Consider the following 24,415-nt stretch of genomic DNA (forward strand, 5'->3'; position numbering starts at 1 on the left):
CCTGTATGCAGTGGAAATCCTCAGAGCCTGAATCCTGTGCTGTGCTATCAAAAGCACAGTCTTTGCAGATGGAGACAATGCTGATTGGCATCACCCAAGGGAAACTGTCTGCATATAAATACTTATTTAAAAATATTCCTTTTGAAAGTACATTAAGACAACAACACTAAAGATTTGTGAATTAGGAAGTGTTAAGCTCAAGCTACTCATACGGATTTTAGTTCCTTCCAATAATACTGTTTCTACATACACAGCCATACTTTTTTTTTCCAACAGAATCCACTGTTTTATTCAGGACACAGAATAGAGGAAGATAATTTATTGTGAAATTATTCATCCTTACTACTGTGAAATGTCAAATCATATTTAAGCAGATTGAATCAAGTCTATATCAAATACAGCATTTTCTGATTTGTATGGTCCATTCAAAGACTACCAAAAATTCAGCTCCCCAGTGAACACTAAGGACTATTATCTTGTATGTGTACAGAGATGACCCAAAAAATAAAGAGCATATTTTAGTCACATAAAAAAAAGTCAGATTTATACAATAAAGATAATTATGCAGCCCCAAAATTTGTTCTGCATGAGCATATTCAGTTCATCTAGTGCAGAGATCATCCTTGTCAGCTCTGCAATATCTTGCTTCACTCAGAACAAACTTCCTCAGTTAATGGGGCAATGATCCTGCAGAGAAGAGCCCCCTTTACTACACATCTCACAAGTAAACCCATTCTTCATAGTGAAGGAATAAAATCTGCAAAAAAAAAAAAATATACAGAGACTATAGCTTCATCATTAAAAACTACTCACATAATGATGGCCAATAAAGGTTGTGTGAGCTAACAGAACTATGCCAAACCATAAAACATTCATTAAGTTGCAAATTTATACATCATTAGGTAGGACTTGATATCTTGTAAAATTTAAAATAGCTTTCTGAAAAACAATACTGTTTTTTAAACACAGAGCATTACCCTAAAAGGAGTTATACCCTCCAAGTATTTAATTAGAGTAACTTTGAGGCTGTATTACCTATGCTAGACCACACAGACACCTAACAATTTTTTGAAATACATTTAAAAAAAAAAATGCATGCATGTATGTGTGCATCAGGTTTTCAATAAAGAGTGTTTATGAACTATAAAAGATACATTAATTAAATGTAATAAAGGAAGGCTGTTTATGAAAAACATGTATTTATGACAATGGTACAGATTTGTCAAGGTTTGGTATTATACCAAAAAGCACCATTAAAAGTTTTGTTCAGAATAAATACAATAAATTTATTGCAACAAACATGATTTGTAGCTTAATGTAAAATAAACTTGGAAAAACAGTGCTAAGAGGTTTTGTGTTTTAAAGTTATTGGATTGGTTAATGTAGTTATTAGAAGCCATCTCAGAGATATTAAAATGAAGCAACAAAGTTATGCAATAAAAAGTTTACTTAAAAGGATGCAAGAGACACAACTAAAGTCTTCCCAGAGCAGAGGAAGGGATCTGTTTTACCATGCCCATGCCCTAAGGCCTTATAAAAATAAACAAAAACCACTCCTAAATAAACAAACAAACATGCAGACAGTGAAAGGAAAAAACAAGCTGAAAGGAAAGGAAACAACTAGACAAATCCTTAGCATAATGCTCGCTGAGCTAAAGCTAGGAAGAACAACTTTGAGAAAAACCAACATACAACTAGTACGTTAAATACGCGTAGCTAGGAGGAAGAGGGAAGTAAACATGCAAATAAACACCAGTTGGTTGATGCTGCTTCTGCGCAAAAGAAGCTCCAGAACGTGAAGGATAAAACCAATGCCAGGTGCTGCAAACAAACAGCCAATCTTCGGCAAGAAGGAAAGTAGTGGTATTTAGTTATCCTCAAAAACAATGGTATACAGAACTAATGATTCAATAATTCTAAATTTATCATGTCTCACAGATAAAAATAAATAGATATATATATCTTATAAAGATAGTCCAAAAAAATCCTAAAGAATGGCACGCTTTCAGCACAGACCCCTGCAAAACATATCATAAAAACAAACTCAAACCATCAAACTTCATTTAGAGCTGACTATAATTCCACAAGTATCACCCACTACCTACAGAAGGTAAAGAATGTGGATACTTCAAAGCAGAACAAATACAACGAAGCATCTCAGGCATTTCAAAGACTGAAGAGCAATGTTTTTATTGAGCAAGCTGTGCACTCTGGCATTGGTTAAAAGCTTATTACCTCTGTATACATGAGCTAAAGCATCTGAAGCTCTAAAGAGAAATTGTATCAACTGCTAAAGGAGTTTCTCAAACATCACTCTTACACTCTCTGCAGACCTTGTGTTACAGATATAAGCTGCATCCTCATAGAATCATAGAATGTTAAGGGGTTGGAATGGACCTTAAAGATCACTTAGTTCACTTAAAGTTCACTGGCATGGGCAAGGACACCTCCCATCGGACTAGGTTGGTCAAGGCCTTATTCAACCTGGCTTTGAACACCACCACAGTTGAGGCATCCACAATGCACCTGGGCAACCTGTTCCAGTGTCTAAACACTCTCACAGTAAAAAATTTCTTCCTAATATCTAACCTAAATTTCCCCTCTTTCAATTTGTACCCATTATTCCTTGTCCTATCACTGCAGTTCCTGATGAAGAGCCCTTCTCTGGCTTCCCTGTAGACCCCCTTCAGATACTGGAAGGTTGCTATAAGGTCTCCATGTAACCTTCTATTCTCCAGGTTGAATAGCCCCAACTTTCTCAGCCTCTCTTCATAGGGCAGGTGCTCCAATCCTCTCATCAACTTCATGGCACTCCTCTGGACTTGCTCCAACCATTCCACTTGCTTCTGATACTGGGGGCACTGGAACTGTATGCAGTATTCCATGTAGGATCTTCTCAAGAGCAGAGTAGAAGGGGAGAATCACCTCCTTCAACCTGCTGGCTGTGCTCCTTTTGATGCAGCCTGGGACACGGTTGGTTTTTTGGGCTGTGAATTCACATTGCTGGCTCATGTTGAGTTTTTCCATCAACCATCGACCTCAAGTCTTTCTCTGCAGGGCTCCTCTCATTCATGTCTCTCCCCTGTAGGTAGTAGTATGCAATAAAACCCCAAACCCATCAGGCTCAAATATAAAAAGAAATACAGTTCTTACTTCTATCACTCAGGACACTGCCCTGGGCCACATCAAGATATCCCCATGCTTGGCCAATGGATTTCTCTGCTATACAACAATGGAAAACTGATAATTGAATTTCAAGCTCTGTTACATTTCTCTTCCTTCCTGTCCTGAACTGTTCCTCTTTTCTCTGCCTCTTTTGCCCCACTCCTTTCAGCTACTGTCACACCATTCTTCTCTCCCCTAATTCCATTCCCCTCCTTGGTTCTCCTCTTCAGCTAATTTCTCCAGCCCTTCCTGTTGCTGCAATGCTTACTTCTATGCTGTATTACAATGCATGAAAGCATTACACACTTTCCTATTTCTCACTCAGCTCCTACTCAGGCTTGCCTTTCTCCAAAAACACCGTAATTAAAATTGCAACTTCACTCTGGCCTCTCAAACATCCTTTCTCACCAGTCTGTTCCTCAGCCTTCCTCATCGCACCCCAGCACCATCTCCTCCTCCAGCCAAGCAGTGAGGTGGGGTGAAGTCAATTAAGAGCTTCTGCTCTCAGATCTGGAGTCTACTGCAGCTGACAAGAGCACAAGAAGTCCCGCTCAGCCCATGCACCAAAAGCACATCTGGCCCCAACAGTCACACAATATTTAAAGAGAAAGGAACACTGCTCCACACTGATGTAGCCTCTGGAGACAGTAGATACAAACTCAAGGAAGTCCAGGGAGCACATATAAGGAATTGATCCCCATGAGCAGCAAGAGTCATATCACCAATAGCATAGGAGCCATATTACTCTTCCTCATCCACACGCTGAAATACAGAATAATGTTTTGAAAAAAAAGTTCTTGAAAAACCATCAGCCTTAAAACAGAGTTTGATTTTGTTGAATTTCATCAAGTAGAGTTCTACAAGCCCGTATGCTACTAAATATAAGCTCTTACAAATAATGAAGAAAGCACCAAGTCATTTTTATTATGAAAAACACCATCTTTTCTGTCAATAGTGACTGGAGGCCACTAAAGCTGCAGGTAGGTCTGGATTTACCTTTCCATTACAAAGCAAATCTTTACATTAATCTCACTGATTCTTACCCTCCAACCCAAAGTTGGGACCTACCCAATCCAAAATTGGGATCTCTTACATAATTTTATTGGTAATCTTCTCCACTTATTTTTGTTTCCACTCAATTTTCATTGCTTGAAAGGTACTTGGATGGACATAAAATCCTTTTGACTTAAACTTTGCTTTTCCTGCCAAGGCACAATCCTTTCCTTGAATATCCACTGCCAACGCTACCTCACATTTTTAAAGATTAGAGGCCCACTATCATCCATCAGCCACTCCAACATATTTTCCACATTTTACCCATGCTTTCATTTTGCTTAAAGGAAATTGTTGGTGCCCTGCTTCATTAAGCTCCAGGACAATTATCAGGGAGGTTTTGTGCGTGAAAGCAAATTTTTTGCCTTCAGAGGAAATATGCTGATGAACACTTGATCCATTTTTTGCCCAACTCATTTCTTCTATTCCAATTGTCAAAAAGTAAATTAGAACCAGAAGGGTCAGATGACTCTGCCCAGGCACCAACCATCATTATTGTTGTCAAACTAGTCATGTACCCACGTTCTCTCATAAACATATTGCCCAGAAAAACTTTGTTCTTATTCAAAGGAAAAAGAAAGTGTTGCATGGGAATCCTGACAGTTTCCATTTGGAGCATGTTTGAGGAGGATTAGACAAGCTTTCAAAATTCATAGCAGGGTCCTAGGTCTCTCAGGGGAAAAATCTAGTGTATGACAGAAAACCGTCAAGGCAAAAGTTACCAACAAAACACACAAATGGGAAAGGATAATACTGCTAAACAAATAAAACCAGGTGCATGATTAGGAAGTGCAGTCATTGTATAGGTTAGCACATTTTCACATTAAAGCTGCATTTGTGAAATGGCATGAAAGGGAGGATGTTCTATAATTAGACTACTTACATGCAGACACCTATTAAGGCAGTACAAATTTTTTACATGACTACTCTGTCAAATGAAAATACTATTAAAAATTCAAAGGGAGTTAATAACTTCAAGAGGCAAAGACTGAGTTGTTTTTACACTTACTTTTATATAAAACTATAAGTAGACTAAGTTGTATCTTCACCATAATTTAACTGAGGGTATTGGGAAAAAGAAGTGCCAGGGATTCCTGAAAAAGGGAGGAAGAAGTGAGTTGCAGGCCATATGGCTCTTGAAGCAAGTTGCTCTCCACCTATGCTGTTTTAAGATCAGGCATTCATATTTTATCCCATCTTTTGGGACTTTGAGGGGGAAGGGGAGGAGAAAATCAGTAATTTACTAATTAGCAACATTTAAGTAAGCCTGATAGTTAATAAGCTGCTTTCAGCAAGGCATTTAATTATGTAGCACACACAAGCACTATGTTTATCTAGGCTGTTAATTAGTTCAGTTTACTCCTTGTCCACTGCAATTAAAAACTGCAAGTTCTGAAGTGTAAGTAATATGAAGAAAGGTTTGAGGCCCCTCCATTTAAGAATATACTGGTACTGCAAACAAATAAAAGTGAGTAGATAATATATACTTCAGTTATACAAGTGTGTACTGAGAGCATAGATGAAGCCTAAGGTAATTGGTAAGCTCAAACATGTCTAGCTACCTGCTCGACTAGCATGGGCAAGGCATAGAGGCAGTCCAGTAACTTCCTTGCAGCTGGATCTAATGGTGTTCATTTCTCATATCCTATTCATGGTCAGATCAGCTGAGGGAAACTTCTCAAGCAGTCGCAGGATGAGGCTCGGCTAAGTCTCTGCTGAGGTGTGCCTTGACATCCTTGACAGTACTTTTCAAGGAACTACTTTAAAAGAAACAAAAATATGATACAGTTATAACTGAAAAATTGCTGGAAAACATGAAGTCCTGCCATCTGCTCTAAATATCACACCAGGCTCATATCCTACAGCAAGGCTGTCCAGCATTAATACTATGTCCAGCAATACAGAAAACTTAATTCTTCCTAGAAGGCCTCAGGTGACCAGATGAACCTGACACGAACAACATGCAGCTGTTCCCATCACCCACTCACATACTTCAGTGTCTGGTCACATGCAAAGTCTCCTTGTGTTCTATAACACATCTGATGTATTTTGATTGCAGCAGAAGAGGAATCAGTAGATAGGTTTTCACTGTCCCTAAAGGACAGTCACATCTCAGCCCAGCTGAAAGGTCATAAACCACTGTAGCTCAATCTGAAGTTCACCAGCAATTTATTTAAAAATATATTTCATTTGCTTAAAGAAAATTGATAAAATGGAGAATGGCACTGCCACATGGCCCAAAATAAATGCATGTTAATAATATCTGTTAATTACTTCAAAAATTATTTCTGCCAACAGTCCCTACATCTACCCTTGAGATGAACAACATATGTTAGAGTTCTCTGGTGTACTACCAGATGGAGACTGGCAAACACAAGCAGAGGTGAACTTGAAAGGCTAAGATTTTATTATTACTTTAAGCAAACTGAAATTGCCAATTAGCTTGAGACAGCTTATAGCGCAAGGAAGTATAAATTTCGAATTGCTTGTGGGTTAGCAAATGCAAAGCAACATCTTTTTCACTGAAAAAAGGTCACACCCCTTTTCAGCATTATGGAGAGCTTTCTGGAAGCTTAGTTTTATTAATGCAAAGAATGGAAGAAGTTTAATAAACGTCTAATCATCTTCACCATATCCAATATTTGAAGTGAAATTTATTTTCTTGCACGTAAAAAGACAAGCAGGTACTTTAACTATTCGCTCACGTAGCCATCTGCTACCTTGGTTTTTAGACTATCTCAAACTGTGAAACTGGATGATTAAACAAAAAATGAGAGAGATTAAACTAGACAAGGTCTAACTTGGTACCTTGAACAAAATGTTCCTGCCACGCGCATACTTCAAAGACAGTCTGAAAGAAATCTCACACAAATGTCTGCTTCCTTGCCTGTAGGACTTTCCATAAACCCCCCTAGAAAACAACATATATTGTTTCCTTCGGTCTGCCTTTCACATGCAACAGTAGAGTTTCACCACTGCAGCATCACTACCCATAGGAGGTCTCACAAGCAAAAGCAAGCATTTTTTGTTTGTTTGCTTTGCTGGCACTCCGTCCCCAAACTCCCTCCCCCTCTGAGTTTGAGCAGTGCCCAAACACAGGTAACTCAGGGAAAAAGAAGAGGACCGGGAGAGTGGATTTAATCCTGCAACACAGAAGATGCCCCAGGAGTGCAGCAGCTTGAACATCAACCCTCAATAACCACATTTGATAGCAAGGGGATGTGGGGAGCACTAAACCACATTTAGGAAAAGGTTAGCTGCAGAAGCTTTTCCAGTGGCCCACATATGGTGTGCCTAGGACACCAGTGGCACCACATTGCTCATGGGACAACATTTGAGCAAGACATACAGATAAAGTCAGTTATATTACACTTCCAACTCCAAACTAGTGCTTACCACCAGCCTTCTCCCCACCATGCTGCCACCTGCCCAGCCCGGAGCACTCTGCTGTGGGGAGGGCATTGTGATACTGGCTACCCCATCTACAGTCAATAACAAAATCCCTGCTGAGGCACAAGTTTACTTGAAAATTTCTCTCACTTGGGTTGAGCATGCCATAGACACAAAACACTTGTGGTAACACCTTGACAAACACAACAAGGTTCTGTTTCCTTTCTCAGCCCTTCTACTTGGTGAGCACAACAATCACAGATTAAACTATCTGATCCCAAACAAAATCCATTTCAACACTTACATTTTGGCTGCTTGTATAGCAGGGAATAGGATCTGCAATATTGCGGTATATGATATGATTACAATTGTGTAAATCTATCATTACAGCTTTTGGGTAGAGGAAGACACCACACAAGAAGGAAAGTATTAGTTTACAATCTAAACAACAGTCAGGACTAAGCTAGAGACTAATGCTGGGTGGGGACTGTGCAGACAATTTCCATCATCTCTGCTGCACCACAAGGTTTGTTTATCTCATAGCCCCAGGGAAATTGCTTTAAAAAAGCATAAAATCCTCAGGGGCAAACTGCTAACCTCTGGCACTTTGGAGTTCCAAGGTAATGCCCCACTTCCACCCGAAGCCTCATGCAGCGTCCACACCTACCTAAAGACACCTCAGGTAAAGAAGTTCTGCCAGAGAGCAAACGGGGACTGCTGGAAAGAGGATCTCAAATGTAGATTACAGCGGGGGAAAGTGAGAAGAAGCTGACCTGGATGTATCCTTGCAACTAAAGGTACTCTGAAGCAGCAACCTGGTCTCTGATCTCTGCATTACCACAGCCCCACACAAAGCTTGGTTCATGCTCTGTGACCAGGCAAAGTTATTGTGTGAAGTACAGCTGTGGTACCAGATCTCCACTATTTCATCAGACTGACTGCACCTCTAGTAGCCAGAGGTAGCCACAAAGTTACTATCAGAGATCATCTGATATTACTGCTGGGTTATTCTCCCACCAGAGAGACTTTCAGGTCTTTCACGTCACAGGCTGAACAGCAATGTTGTTTCCAGGGGTCCCCAGGCTGTACTTTGCCTGATGATCTGGGAGAACAAAGGAGCAGGCGTCAGTATTGCAACACATAATGTAGTGAAAAGAGGATAATACAGATAATAAAGTGAATTATAGGAGACAAGTGATTCCAGCAAAGGTGAATGACAACAGAAGTTATTAGTTAAACAAAGAAAAGGATTTCAAACTAGGAGAAAAGTGAATTTAGAGAACATAAGGAATCACAAAGCATTGAAGCTTCATGGACAACATCATTTAAAGGCGTACAAGCCACCTGGCCCTTTACCTGGCACAAGAAACATTCACAATTTAATAAGAGTTTGGTAGTTCAGAAATCCTCCAATGGCCCATGTATGGTCATACTGGAAGACTTCATAGTAATACAGACAAATCATTAGGTCCTGGACTGAAAAGAATCCAATGCACTCCTGGGGCACAGCTTCTGGTTTCATTTACTCCAAAGAAACAGACACCAAAACTGCTCAAACTAACTCAGTCACAGCAAGCAAGACAATCATGCTTTAAAATTCACTGCAGTGCCATAACATGATACCAATACAGATACAGATCAGCAGTCAAGCCAATTCAGGTGTCAGACCTCAAAACTATAGACAGGCCCTAAGCTGAGAAAAAAGCATTCAAAGATTTTAGAAGATTTTGAGTGGAGATCCCAGTAACATCCACATCTGGGTTGATGCAAGTCTGCAGCCAGACTCTGTGCAGCTCAGTGCATATAGGAGCAACTGATGTGGCTACTGTTCACATAACTCTTGTCTGAAACTACTACCTCTGGAAGGTTTTTTAATTAAAAAGGATTTAGTGCTATTAAACAATAAAATATCAGAACCCCAGAGGAGGCATAATTGCAAGATGAATTGTGCAGCTCCACAGTTTCCAAATCCACATGGTGTTACTGGCAGCCAGCCTTCAATTATAAGAAGGTAACAAGAAAAAGCACACAGCCAGTGACAGTGAGGCAAGGTGCCCACCATCCCTTAAAGGAATACTGCTCCCCTTGGAATTTCTGCACTGACTGAACTTTGAGACATCTGCGTCTCTAGTACTTGCCATAATCTCACTGGTTACAATGTGGATAGCAAGGTGTGCCAACTTTACCTGGTGTAACTTCAATGCTACTATAACCTAAGTAGGCTTCACATAGGGAGCAAAAGCTTCAACTCTGTCAGCCACAAGTAAGTGACATTTGCCTTCAACAAGTTTTGGCTGCAGTCCAAGATGTGTGCTGGCAACTTTGCAGAACAATTCATTTAACAATAACCTCCCTCCTGCTACTCAGTATCTCCCTGTAAAGACCTGCCCACAGTAGGAGTTGCATAAGAACAAATGAAAGCCAAAGAGAACTGGAGTAAAACTGCTCATATGGGTGTGAAACTTCTGTAGTTTGCTATTTCAAAGATTTATAAGCAAAAGCTTTGCTTTGGTTTTGGGGGCTTTTGGGGGGTAAGGAAGCAAAGCAGGGCATAAGTCAAGCATGTGCGTGTTCTGACAGTCCAGACATTTCGCTTCATATTTTCAAAGCATTTCAAAACAATATTTTAAAAACCAAGAAGTCTTCCCAAAGAGAAAACTTAAGAATTTCACTGCAGAGCCCTGATCAGAATGCTTTGTTTGACCAGAATTAGATTCCCTTCCACCTTCCATTTGCCCCAATGACACTGCTTCTCACTGTCCCAAATGGCTTCCTCACTTCAGGCACAAAGGTATTTTATATGGCAAGGGACAGAGGTGACTTTATGAACTCTTATTCTTAGTTGTGAATTCTTATTTCACAATTTCCTGTTAAGAAAATAATATAGCCACCAATACACTTGAAGCACATGAATACTAATACAGCTACAATCACACCAATCAGAAAACTGATCCACATGAGAGAAGAAAAGAGACAAGACTCAAAGGAATGAGGAGAAAAACCCACATTTCAGCTGGGTGAAATTCCTGATCTAGTTTGCTGCACAACTAGAGATGGAAAAGACAGCAGTGCAGTGCCACTGAAGAAACACATAACCCAACCCTCAGGTCACATCTCAAAGGCGCACCCACAAATGAATACCAAGTATTTCAGTGCAACCTATAAACCAAAAATTCCTCTAAAAATTCAGGCTTAATTTACTTGCCTGTCACAAGCAGTACAGGGATACATGGTTTCAAGCATAACATCTGGGTCTAATGTGATCTTTCTTCTATTCAATTATCACGAACACATTCCCAGCCCTTGGAGTCCATCCTTGCAGACAGCACACCAATACTGAGTCTGGCAGGGATGCTGATACACCTGCTATGTAATACTACAACAAAAAGAAGTCTCAGTCTCAGCGTTTCTAAAGAGATCTGACAAGAGTAGGACAGTATTGATGGTCTCTGCTGTACTTTACAGGCTGCCTTAGCAAGCAGCACTTTCAAAAAGGACAGAGGATGAATGTTGCAATCATAAGGCAAGTGGTCCTGTAAGAAAAAAACCTTGCAAGTGCACGCACTGCTTAGCACAGAAGACTTGCAGGCCCATCCTCCATGGATTTGTCTTGTGAAAGGCTGGTTTTGAGTGTCTGTATACACACAAGCCTGAACAGGCATACAGCACCGAACACCAGTTTAACTCCCAAGTTTTTCAGTGAACAGTTCCCCATCTCCCTGTAATTGCTCTTGTACCTGGAGATAAATGAGCAATTCAAAGACCTGGAGAAAGCATTACTGCTGAACTGTGCCCGCAACGCAGGCAGGGATTCAGAAGCTGCCCCATTAAATGAGCAAGAAGAAAGTTACACCTTGGCGAGCACCTCTGTGGCAGCAAGTAGAAACAAGAACCTACTAACATCATGTGTAGTTGGACTAGTGACACAGCACATACCTGCTCAGCAGGTAAAAAGTTCTTCACATTTTCAGCTTGCCCCTTTGCTAGGCAACATGCTGAGCCACATCTGCTGTTGAGATGTGCAGAAGGGCAGGCTCAAGACTGACAGCCACTAGGACAAGAGCGGTACACAGAGTAAGAGATATTAAAGCATCGAGTTTGTAAAACCTGTAATTCACCAAGGAACACTCCAGTTTTTCAAACATTTACCGTACAAATTCCTTTCCTCATCTCATATTCTAGCTGACAGTAACTAGTTACCAAGAGTTAATATATTTTTTTAATAAGATGATAACAGACAAGCACAAAATAGACAACAGACAGGGACTCCGGAAACTTCCTAATACAATACCCTGCTCAAAGCAGGGTGAACGAGGGCAAGTTGCTCACATCCATGTCCAGTCAGACTGTCATCATCTTCTTCAAGGACAGACTCCAAAACCTCTCCAGATCACCTGTCTGAGGTGTTTGACCAACCTCACAGTAAAATAATTATCTTAAAAGGAAATTTCCTGTATTTCGGTTTGTAAACATACACCTTGACAAGATTTTCCGTGAGGCTTCTCCTCTCCAGGAGGAAGAATACCAGCTCCCAGAGTCTCATCTCATAAGAGAGACACTCTCATCCTTTAGTAATCTTCATGATCATTTGCTGGACTTGCTGCAGTATGCCCATGTCTCTCTTACACTGGGGAGCCCAGAACTGGACAAAGCACTCCGGATGTGTCACATCCTACAGAGTAGACGGGACAGATCATCCTCTTGAACTGCCAGGGATGCTCTTCCTAATACAACTACTACCAAGCCATGGGGTACACCACTAGGGTACTGATTTCCAACTGGACTTTGTTCTGCTGACCACAACCCCGTATGGCCATCAGCTCAGGCAATTTTCAGTTCATCTCATTGTTCTTTTGTCTAACCCAAACTTCATCAGTTGAGGGGAGCCTGTGTCAAAAGCCTTATTGAAGTCAAGATAAACACATCCATTGCTCTTCCCTTATCTACCAGTCTAGTCATCTCATCAGGTTCATCAAGCATGATTTCACCTTCATAAATCCATGCTGACTACTCCCAGTCACCTTCTTGTCCTCTATGTGCTTGCAAACAGTTTCCAGGATTATTTGCTCCATTAACCTGCCTGGGGACTGACAGAAGGCAAATCTTCCGTAGGTCCACAGACTTGTCTCCTTGTACTTTTTGAAGAGACTGGTGATAATTGCAGGAATCTCTCTCAATTGCTATGACATTTCCAAGATAATAAAGAGTGGCCTCACATTGGCATCAATCAGCTCATTCAGCACTTGTTAGTATATTTCACCAAGTGCTGTGGACATGTGTATGTCCTGTTAAAGTATTCCATATTCTAAGCCTCATCCAGTAAGGCTGACTTTACCACTGACTGCTCCTGACTTCACCACTGATCTCAGTGACCTGGGATTTCTGAAGGCAAGTTTTACCAGTAAGGTAATGATAAAGAAGGCCGTGAATATTTCAGTCATTTCCTCAATCTTTGCCACAAGATCCTCCTGCCCCGCTCAGGACTGGATCCAAATTTTCTCTCATATCTGTTTAGAAGCCCTTCTTGTTGCTCTTTACATCACTTGTCAGATTCTGGGTGGGCTATGGCTTTCCTAATGCTATCTTTGAACTCACTGTCTCTATATGCTTCCTGGGTCACCTTTCCCTGCTTCCAGCTCTTCTACACTTTTTTTACAGAAGTGGTCAGATCATAGGGACTTGCACTCAATGCTTCCTCCATTTCAGTACCCCATCATAAACAGTATTCAGTTTCAAGTCACTCAATTCAATCCCCAGAGGACTTCTGGGGATATGACATGAAGTCCTCCGGCAAGGTTTTTATGAAAACCTGACTCTTAATCAAAGGAACAGTCTTAAATGAGTACACTTGGCCAAAGTACTTCATACTTAATGATGACCTTCACTGAACAGGTTTTGAAGGTGCTACCCAAACAAGGTCTCATCTTTTCATTTTCTCTGTTTTCATTAGGTGATGATATGGAAACTCTGCAGTGCTAGAATTTATTTCAAATTCCAAGTTGGGGGCTAAGCAAGAACAAGTAATAAGCATGCTTTAGTGGCCACTTTAAAGCACAGGGTGTTCAATTTCCTCTTGCTCTAGATCTTCCATTATAAAGACATTACCTCTTCATCATGGCAGCTCATTAGCATTCACTTCAAACACAACTCCACAATATGTCACAGAATACTATCAGGTAATTCAGGCTCCTAAATTGCATAGCTGGCACCAATACAAACTTCTTGTTTTATATTAGACAATGAAAGGCTTCCTTGTTCCATTCTTATTTCTCGCTGATAAAAGCGAGGTTGAGGTTTATGCACAATACACACAACAAGGGAACACATCCATAAGTTGAATGAACTTCTGAGGTATTTCACAATCCTCCCTAGCAAGGAGTTTACAAAATGCTGCTATTCTTTTCACTGAAATAAACACTGTTTTCAGGATAATTAAATTTTAAAAAAAATATCTTATTTCCAAAAGTATGAAAGATATTGCACATTCCAATAATTTATTAATCTGCAGTACTGTGTTAAACCTTGGTTCTTTCCAGCAGTGATGTTTCAAGAGCAGTTGGAAGTCAAATAACTGTGTCCAGGGTCTTAAAAATTGAAAGTAAACAGGTTAAAAGGAAAGTTAAATTCTGTGAAGAGTTTTAGGTATCCAGAAAGAACAGCATTATTGGAAAGAAATTCTGCAGCATCCAATCACTTTATGTTAATGAATTATAAGGTAAATATTAATTTAATACATTTGTAAAAGCTTGTTTACCCATTTTAAAAGCATAACATCTTTAATAGTAATCTGAAGAGGATTACCAAACAGCATTTTAACTTCTGAGGTCACTTAGAAAGCAGGCAAAGTTGAAGAGGTAATTGAGGGTGTCCTCTGCAAGGAGAGGCTGGAGCTGTCCCATGCTGGACATGATTGGTTCCAAAGACGCACTGCAGAGCACGGCTGAGCACCTCAGCCACGATGATGCCACCTCAGGGAAAACATATGCAAGGAAGAGCCAAACACTGCCTGGCAGTGAGGGGTGAGAAAAGAAGTGTGAGAAACAGCCCTACAAGCACTCTGGTCAGTAGGCGGAAGCGAGGAGATGCTGCAGGCACCAGAGCAGAGATTTCTTCACAGCTCCTGGAGCTACTATGGTGGAAACAATGAATTTACTTTGGTTGGCTACCAAACACCCATCCAGCCGCTTTTCCTCCTCAACAGGATGGGGGAGAAAGTAAGATAGAAAAATCTTATTGGTCAAGATAAATAAGTAACTGGGAGAGGTAGTGGGAAAAGCTGGGACTGGATGCTGCCACATTCTCCTCTATGGAGAATCTTTCATGGTTAGCAGTGAAAGGATAAGGGGTGCAGTATTACTGTGTATGCAAACTTTTAACCTTTGTTGTGATGATATTCTCATATTAGTGTGGGGATTTCCACCTGCACATACCACCAACCCTTTAGCAAAACAAGGAATTTATTCACTGCTTCCCATCAGCAGGCAGATGTCCAAGTGCTTCTTGAAAAGCAGGGCCTCAGCATGTAAAACCATTACTTGGGAAGACAAAACACCACCATGAATGCCTTTACCCTTTTCTTCCCCCTCTCCTTGAGTTTTTATTGCCAACCACAATATCCTGTGGTAGGGAATATCCCTTTGGTCAGATGAGGGTTCAGCAACAGCCATAGGTGCATTATCAACACTTCCAGCTGTAAAGTGGGCTGCTGCAAAGGAAGTTGCCTTCAACACAGCCAGACCCAAAACAATGTCCACCCCTTATTTCATACCACTTGTATTACGCCCAGGTCCCACATTACCCAACACATCTAAGTAATCTCTGACTAGACCATCCCATCCCTTTTCTTTGTCATTCCTGAGGTCCTTTTATACCAACAGTTACATGTTCTCCACACTTACACCATCTTTATGTCCATCAGTCAGATTTATACATACTCATTAACCAATATCCTCTGTCCAAAGCCAATTCTCCTCACCAAGGTAGCTAGCTAAAAAAACTGTGTCATTTAGGCTTCAAAACATGGAAGGGTGCTTACAAAGAAGAAGCTATACAAGTCACTGGTTTCAAAGACAGAATGATAGACAAAGTAATACAGTACACATTGCCTTCAAGTATACATGTACATAAGGGTGTAAAATCTAAAGGCAACCTTCAGTCTTTCATAGAGAAAAAGTCTTTGCAACCACTGACAGTGCCTTCATCTCGCAGCATTCTGAGAAATAAGTTTGTGCTCAGGAAGTAGCATAAAACACTTTAACTTTAGACCTGTTTGTCTGTATCTACTACAGGATGACCTACCAGTTAGCTTTGTTACTTTTATCTCGGTTTTCCATTTCCATCTCAGCCATTATCATGGTGAGATAACCTTCAACAAGCACCACAAAGCTATTTTATTAATAGCTACTATTAATAAAATACTACTCAAGCAGTAGAACCAGATGAGAGCAAAAAAAAAAAAAAATCCAAAGTAAATGCAACCTTTAAGAACCGTCTCTTCTCTCATTTTCATTTTTTCTGGCTAAACAGGGATACAGTGTATCATACTAATCCCCATTCCTACTTTTATGTTACAGAAAACTCACAGCCATTTAAACCAGTCTTATCCCTGCTAAGACTGTGCAAGGAAAACAGTGTTAGTTTAAAGTTCTGCCTAAAAGGAAAGGTTCTTACCTGCATTAGCCCAGGGGAGATACCAGGGGCAGCTGACATTCACATAGGTGCCAGGTAGTCCATCTGGCCAACAGGCATAGTCATCAAATGTTCTGTTGCAAAACTTGCCTTCTGAAGAGAAAGAGAAGGGAGGGTTGTGCCACTGACTTGTATTAATACTGCAAGAAAGAAAAGACTAAAGAGCAGAGTATAAAAGAAAATACAGACACATGCATTTAAGCCATAACAGCATTATGAATTTAAGCTTTGATGTGCAACTAAATGACATTTAGGTTTCTGAGAGTTTATTCCCACACAGGTTAGAGCAGATTAGGGTCTTAGTCGAAATCAATAGGCAAGAAAGATAAATTAATACTAATCCATTACCATCTTTTCTCTTTTACACACTTATGTGTCTCAGTTTAATTAAAATAATTTTTGCTATGAACACTAAATAAATTCCTCAGAATGGTTCACAGTCGTGCAGTTGGAAAGTCTAGCCTAATATGTAGATCCATCAATACACACACACAACCATAACTTTGCAGTACAGCTTAATCAACATGATAATATTTCAACTTCAGATTTATTAAACTGTCATTCTTAGAGGGCAGCACTCAACTGCTCAACAGGATAATGGAGCAGAGGGAGATGAATGTGTCCCTGCCATTGCTGTCATCTGCTCCTGCTCTTATTCTGCCATAATAACATAGTTAAGACAAGGAATATTGACAGTTTTTAAGTAATTCTTTACAGACACAACTTTAGACCCATCTTATCTTTCTTGAGTGTGTCACAAATGCACTGAAGCATAAGAGGGGCTGCATAGTGTCCAGTTGTATCACTGACAAGGCACCAGTGTCCTCTAAACACCATGATGCTGGCACATCACAGATGTTCTCAGCACATTATAGCAGCCTAAACACTGCGACAAGCTACATTCTCATTTTCTTAAGTCACTTGTTTTTTTCCAAACCCATTTCAGCATTTTACAGTGCTCAAAATAATTTATACCAGCTTTACAACCCACAAACTCCTAGTTCAATAGGAACAGTAGGGTTCCAGATTTTCTAATACCTCAACCCCTATAAAAGTTACAGGGGTATTACATTAGTGGGCTCTTGATGTGCTACAGCCACCACCTGCCACTGGAAAACACTCTGGACCTAAGGACAAACACCTTTACAATGAAATTTTTCTGTGAAATGCTTCCTCAGCAGAGGGAAGAGTCCCACAGAGAGCAGGCAGAAGTAAATGGGATAAAGAAGCAATGGACCAGAAAGTAAGCTCAAGAAGTATTTTCAAGCTCATAACCACTACCTTGCTACTGTTATCATGCATTTTAAAAACCAATATATCCTATCCTGACCAAATTAGCTTACCTGCCACAATAGGGGGTGTCTCATATAAGTATTTTTGGCATTGGAGCTGATACTCCTTCCACTTCTGCATAACTTCAGAGAGAGACCCATCTGAACTCTGAAAGAAAAACCATGAGTCTCAGACATTGCAGGAATTTAAACCATATGGCTTTTCATGTAGACTGAGTAGGTGAGTGTGAAAATGACTACAAAAAAACAAAACAGCATTGCTTCTCATCCCTTTGTATTTGTATAGAAATCCCTTTCTATTTGTACCACAAGGAACTGAAAAACCCACAAACTATATCCTCATATATCTATATCCTTGCTGAAATCCAAACTGAGCTAGCCTTTCTCTCTTGAACATGCCCCAACTGTGTCATTTATTATCTCAAGAAAAGACAAGGACAGCAGTAAGCCCTTTATTAGTAGAGATTTTCTTTCCAACAGCCGTATTTCTGCTTTCCCATAAATGAAACCAAATTAGTTCACTGTATTCAGCAGATATTCCTCAAGTATTCTTCCAGAATACGGATGAAAGCTTTTCCAACTCATCTTTTCTTCCATGAGCAGCTTTTCCCTGCATCCAGCATATTTTTCCTGAAACTGGAGAAAGAACAGGGACCTCCTTTTTCCACATTTTAACAGGCTGCAGGTTCCACCATCAGCTAAACCAAATAGTGAGGGGGCCGGGGAAAAGTATGTACAAACTTCCTCTGAGGACAAAGGAAATAAGCTGTTATTAGAATGAGCAGCTAACTCAGCGCTGGCTGCTCACTCAACCCTAGCAGATGTCCCACCTGCCTCACAGAGATCCAGCTTACTCACTGCATTTAAGTAGAAACATCAGTCCTTCTCTCCTCTCTTCACATTCGTATAAACTGAATTACAAATGTAATGTACAGGATTAGCAGGCTGTAAGTGATTAACAGTGCAGCTAACTCAGCCTTTTTTTCCAGAGAAAGGCCCAGCATGGATGTCTCAGACATACAATCAACAGCATGAACGTAGTGGTACAACACACTAACACTGAGTGAAGGTACATTCATTTAATCCCAGATGTCCATCAGTTTATTTAGTGAAGCACAAGAGTAAATAATCCTTGCAGTTTTACCCTCTCAGCTTCAACTGCTAATTTTTATTTTCCACTTGTGCTTCTAAACCTTTCTCAGATGGCTAGAATAAAACCAGGGCGCAGGAAGAATTATTTTTAAATGAAGAAGTAATTTTAAAACTATAGAAAAGCTTCAGGAAAGCTAAACCAAATGCTGTCCTCTACAACCAATGTGACCAAAATTTAGACACTAGTGGAATCTCCTTGGTATAAAAGAACAGAAGTAGAACTTGTATTTTTGGACTACAGCCACCTCAAGTCCTCTTCATTTATATCCTTCCAATTAAAAAAGTGTTATAAAAGAAAAAAACCGAACACCATATGCATAATGCTTTTGCCTGGATTAAGCCACCACATTTACTTAAAAATATGCTCTTGTACATGTGATAAGTAGAACACTTAGTAGATAATCTGTGTCGTGCTTCAAGAATAACTACCTTCAACTTACCTGTAGCTAGGGCCTCATGGCCATAATTTAGAATTTAGCCAGCTCTCCCTGAAGTCAAAACAAGTACAAATCTGTGGATCTTGGAAACTCTGACCCTGTGTGTCTGATTTCAATAATCTGATCTATGTCAAAAAATGCTGCAGTCTGTCTGGGCTAAAGTCCCTATCATAAAATGAACCGATTCCACTGAATTTTAACTCCACGTGCCTATGGAAACACAAATCTCTAATGTAGTGATCTATGCTCAACATACCTGAAGGGGAAAGAAAACATCACCTAAATTAGGTCGACAGGTGTGTGTACAGAAACAGATAATCAGTAACTAAAACTAAAATGCCATTTACAGATCCACATAGGCTGAAAAAGGATAAATGACCAGAGTACAGGGAGAAGAACAGCTTTCAAAGAGTAGTTTCTCTCAGGCAGTCTTTAAAAAGTGACTTTCAGGTTATATGTAATTTAGAACCATAGAATCATTTAAAGGTCTTCATCTTACAAAGGTGGTTATTGAAGTTACACAGGACTGTTTCACTATCCTCTCATCACCAGGTTAACACTAATAAAGGAATCAGAAGGACATTTGCTGGATGAACTCTTAAATTACGATTCAGAATAATTTCAAAAGTCACTAAATGTCACACATCTTCCCAAAAAGTAACTATTGATCAAGCATGTTGATGACTACTACATCAAGTTAATCCAAATCCAGCTTTAAAATCATTACAAGATAAAGATGCATACAGAATTTCATTTAGAAACAAGACTCCATCTTTTGAAATATCCTGACAATACCCTAAAACTGCTTGCATTAAGAAAATTTGCTCTTTTGGAGTCAGCAAGCCTTAAAGTATCTTTTGCTACATCAAGCTTTCATCTACTGCCTTCACAAATGCAGGAATAACCAGCTTTAATTACAGCTGAGGAAAAAGTAAGCCTCTATCCCTTCATTTAATGAAAAGGTAAAAACATTCTAGTTATATTGGTTTTTCATAATGTGAGAAGAAACTCTAACAGGAAGATTAGCAAACTATAAGAGTAAAATAATTAGACATGCCTTTCTGTGGATAAGACGAATTTGGTAGACAGTTTTCTGTTATCTATAGCTGCAATAAGACAATCAAATATAAATTCCAAGACCACATAATTTGTTCTTTCTATGCAACAGTTCGCTCTGGTTCAGCTAAATACCATGCTTTCTTACCAGACAAATTGACTTAAACTTGCTTTTAATATATGCTAATCTCTATTTCCAAGGGCTTTTGGTCCACATGAATGAGAATCACAAGCTACACAGTACCACAGATTTACCATGTGAGTAGTTACTCAAATAAGAGAGACTGTATTTTCTTGAAAAGTTATTTAATTCCTTCCACAACAAAGCATTAAAGGAACATAGAAAAGCCAAAGGTTGATCGGTCAGTACCCAAAATTTGGAGCAAATGGAAAAAACATAGCTTTGTTAAACTCAGGACTATATTTTTGTTGCTAAAAGCGTGTAGTTGTGGCTTTGGGGATTTTTTCCTAGTCATACTCAACCACAGGAGGAAAAACAGCAGTAGTTTTGCTGTGGTGAAAACATATCACAGAAGGATAGTGGAGGAGAAGATAGAAGCACGGCTTCTATTGGTTAAGGTGGAGGAGTCAAAAGGCATGAATGGGTGAAGGACATTAGGGAGGTGAGTAATGGTGCAGCCAAAGGAGCTTAAAACAGACGGAGAAATATTAGGATGGGCAAGAGGAGAGAGACTGGGAGTCTCTCAGTGTATGTATACAATTAAGTGTAATTAATCTCTAGAGAGAACACTCTAAATTAGCACATTGAACAGCCTGAAGATAGAATACCCTACAAACCCTTAAAAACTTCATAGGAAAGCCCCTTTCCATAGCCATCATTTGTCTTCATAGCACCTACTGTAAAACAAAGCATTTTAATCACTTTTCAACATCTTTGAAACGATTCCTGCTGAAACAAAAACAACATCCATACAGATCCAAGGTGCTCAATGCCACAAAAGCAATATTCTAATACAGTGAAATCTGAGCACACAGAATATAAACCTGCAGGAAAAATACACCATGAAATGGCATCAAAGTGGAAGGGGGAGTTCTCAGAGCTTCATAAGCAGCTGGTGACTCCTGGGGTTATCTTCTTTCCTCTTCTCCCATCATCACATACAAGGTCTCACATGCAATAGAATGAGAAATTCCTCCGTACATTTGTATTTCTTTTGCCTTTGTTTGTTTTTAAATGGGAACACTTATGTTACAATATTTTCATGCTTCTAATATTTCAGAATACCAAGCAAGACTTCACCTTGCCATTAAAGGCTCACATCAAGTTGAATATGAGTCAGCAGTGCCCTGGCAGCCAGGAGGGCCAACCACGTCCTGGGGGGCATCAGGCAAAGCATCACCAGCTGGTCGAGGGAGGGGATTGTCCTGCTCTGCTCTGCACTGGGGCAGCCTCACCTTGGATACTGAGTGCAGTTTTGGGCACCACAATACAAGAAAGATATTAAGCTCTTAGAGAGCATCCAAAGGAGGACAGCAAAGATGGTGAAGGGCATTGAGGGGAAGACGTATGAGGAGCAGCTGAGGTCACTTGGTCTGTTCAGCTTGGAGGAGACTGAGGGGAGACCTCATTGCTGTCTACAACTTCCTGATGAGGGGAACAGGAGGGGCAAGCACTGATCTCTTCTCTGTGGTGACCAGTGACAGGACCTGAAGGAATGGCTTGAAGTTGTGTCAGGAGAGGTTTGGGTTGGATATAAGAAAGAGGTTTTTCACCCAGAGGGTGGTTGGGCACTGAACAGGCTCCCCAGCGAAGTGGTCACAGCATCAAGCCTGACAGAGTTCAAGAAGCATTTGGACAATGCTCTCAGGCACAAGGTGTGACTCTTGGGGATGGTCCTGTGCAGGGCCAGGAGTTGGACTTGATGATCCTTGTGGGTCCCTTCCAACTCAGCATATTCTGCAATGTAATCTTAGAACCACTGGGACCTCCAAATTGCTAATCATAGTGTTCAAAAGCAAAAGATAACCAACTTGGCACTGAACAACATTTTGGCATGGCCTTGGTATTCTTCCCTTGGATAGTAACTATGACATACCTACCTTGTGAGAAGAGGATTCAGATTATATTTCCTGCCTTTTATCTCAGAGGCACCAGCAAGTTACTTTTAAATTTCACTGCCCTTTTTGAGAAGTCTAATGCAACATTATTTCAAGGCTATTCTGCTCAGGATCAGCACAGCAACTAAGTTCAAGATAGGTGAAGATTACACATTACCAGATTTATGCTCATTCCAACTTAACATTCTTTCCTGTATAAGATAGATCTTTTAAATCATCTGTTATGTAACATAAGATATAGCTTTCCATCAATAAAAGCCAACATAGCAGTGAGCTAATTGAATTGTTTATTCAATTCATAGCATGGACATAAGCTGGAATTTACAGTTTTGTCCTCAAATCACAGCCCAAATGGGGCAAAACACAATATGGCTACCCCACAACGATCTGCTGGGACCCAATAGCATCTTTTATTGGGATGAGATTCCTCCTGTCCAAGAAATAATTATTTTCAGGTTTCAAACTTAAATAAATTAATTTGTGTGGGGCTTAAATACAGTCACCCTCCTGATAGTGCTTTCCCACCTAACAAGATGTTTCAGCTTGCCACAACAGCCCTCTATAAGCAGAAGTTTAAAAACAGGGGCTGTAGCACAGCACAACACTGCAACAGGACTAGCTGTTCACAGAACAAATTCACCTTCCCCTGGAATTAGTCATCACATTTATTCACTTCTAACTTGAAGTAAATATGAAAGCATATGACTGGTAAGATACTACTACCTCCCCGAGCCCATCAGCCAAGACCCAATTTCTCTAGAGTTACTACAAAATCGTAAAAAAATTTCTACAAATGTTGCTGCTACAATCACCAGTTTGTAGGGTTGGTTACATTTCCTTAATTGCTGCAGAAAAAAAAACGCAAACTCAACACTAAGCCAAAATACCCAATGCCAGCTGACACTAACAGAGTCCTTTGACCCACTGTTTACCACATGACAAAGCAATCCTACTGAAGATTAGTCCTTCAAGTACAATGCTTTTTGACAACCAAAAGAGGTTCTAGAAATACGGTAGTATGGAAGCAGGGGTTATTGTTCAGCCCTCGCTCTAATCCAAGAGAAGATATTCAAGCCAGTATTATAACTGCTTAGTTCAACTCCTGTGTAATAAGTGAACCTAAACACATTATAGGCAACATCTGACAGTCCAGTTACTCTCCTTTATGTACTGCAGTTATGCCAAAGGAGAAGGAGGTACATCAAAAATTACACTGCTGTCTCTATTATAGATAGTTCAAAAGACATCATTAAACATACCCAAGTTATACCTTTTCCAGAGATCATAAAATAAGATCACACTTTAGGACATCTGACATTCCCCAGATTTCCGTATTTATCAAATTCTCTTCCCATATTATGTTGCCCAGTATTGAGTTTAATATAGTTATCTGACATTACACAGCACTAAGTGACCCTCTGAGGTAAAGTCATTATTCTTGGTCCCTTCTGTAGGGCTGCTTGACTGATCAGATGATATAATATTAATTTTGCTTCCCAAGTCATATTTTACAAGATACTTCATCAGCAGTTGGATCACTCTGCACAAATTCCTCACCCTTCATGAAAAACAAACAGGATCAAAACAACTTTTCTTTCAGAGGGAAGGCTATTGCCAGCTTCTACCAGCTTTTCCTGTAAATGCTTTTGCTCCTTGGTTACTAATGGCTTCAGCAGCTCAAGAGCACCAGAAAAAGAAACTTTTCAGCGTCCTTCCCGATTGGGAAACAGCAACAAATGAGCTCCCTCAAAAGTAGCTACCAGATTCAGGGAGAAACTCTCTGATGACACCTGCCAGCTGTTCTTTCTCTTAGGCTGCAGCAGCTTAGTACTTTACAATAAATCCTTCAAGATAAACAAAAAGTCTCAGGACTTTGATAAAGGCAAATCTTGAGAACAGTGTTCCACCAGCTGTCTAGGCATGGATACCCTTCTATTCTGCAACTGCTTCAAGTTTCATGATATCAACCTTCTGAACTCAAAGCTGCAAGAGCAAGCTCTCATCAGACACCTACATTTGATCAATGCACAGGAGAGACACTCCTCTCCCTCACTCATCAGAGCCTCTCAGCCCAGACTGATGGCAGACTTCCAGTACTGAACA

General features: G+C 40.1%; 1 protein-coding gene across 2 annotated transcripts in view; it reads right to left on the minus strand.

Annotated features, from left to right (window-relative positions):
• Window positions 1–24,415, minus strand: part of GLP1R (glucagon like peptide 1 receptor) — a 92,012-nt gene that overhangs the window by 44,777 nt on the left and 22,820 nt on the right. For both annotated transcript variants that reach the window (XM_032683637.1, XM_032683636.1), the window contains exons 2-3: window positions 17,645–17,736; window positions 16,279–16,394 (exon numbers count right to left, since the gene is read on the minus strand). In XM_032683637.1, the coding sequence (XP_032539528.1) occupies window positions 16,279–16,394; window positions 17,645–17,736 (208 nt within the window). The remainder of the gene's footprint in view (window positions 1–16,278; window positions 16,395–17,644; window positions 17,737–24,415) is intronic.

This window comes from Chiroxiphia lanceolata, chromosome 3 (genome assembly GCF_009829145.1).
Source record: "Chiroxiphia lanceolata isolate bChiLan1 chromosome 3, bChiLan1.pri, whole genome shotgun sequence".
In the NCBI taxonomy this organism is placed as follows: domain Eukaryota; kingdom Metazoa; phylum Chordata; class Aves; order Passeriformes; family Pipridae; genus Chiroxiphia; species Chiroxiphia lanceolata.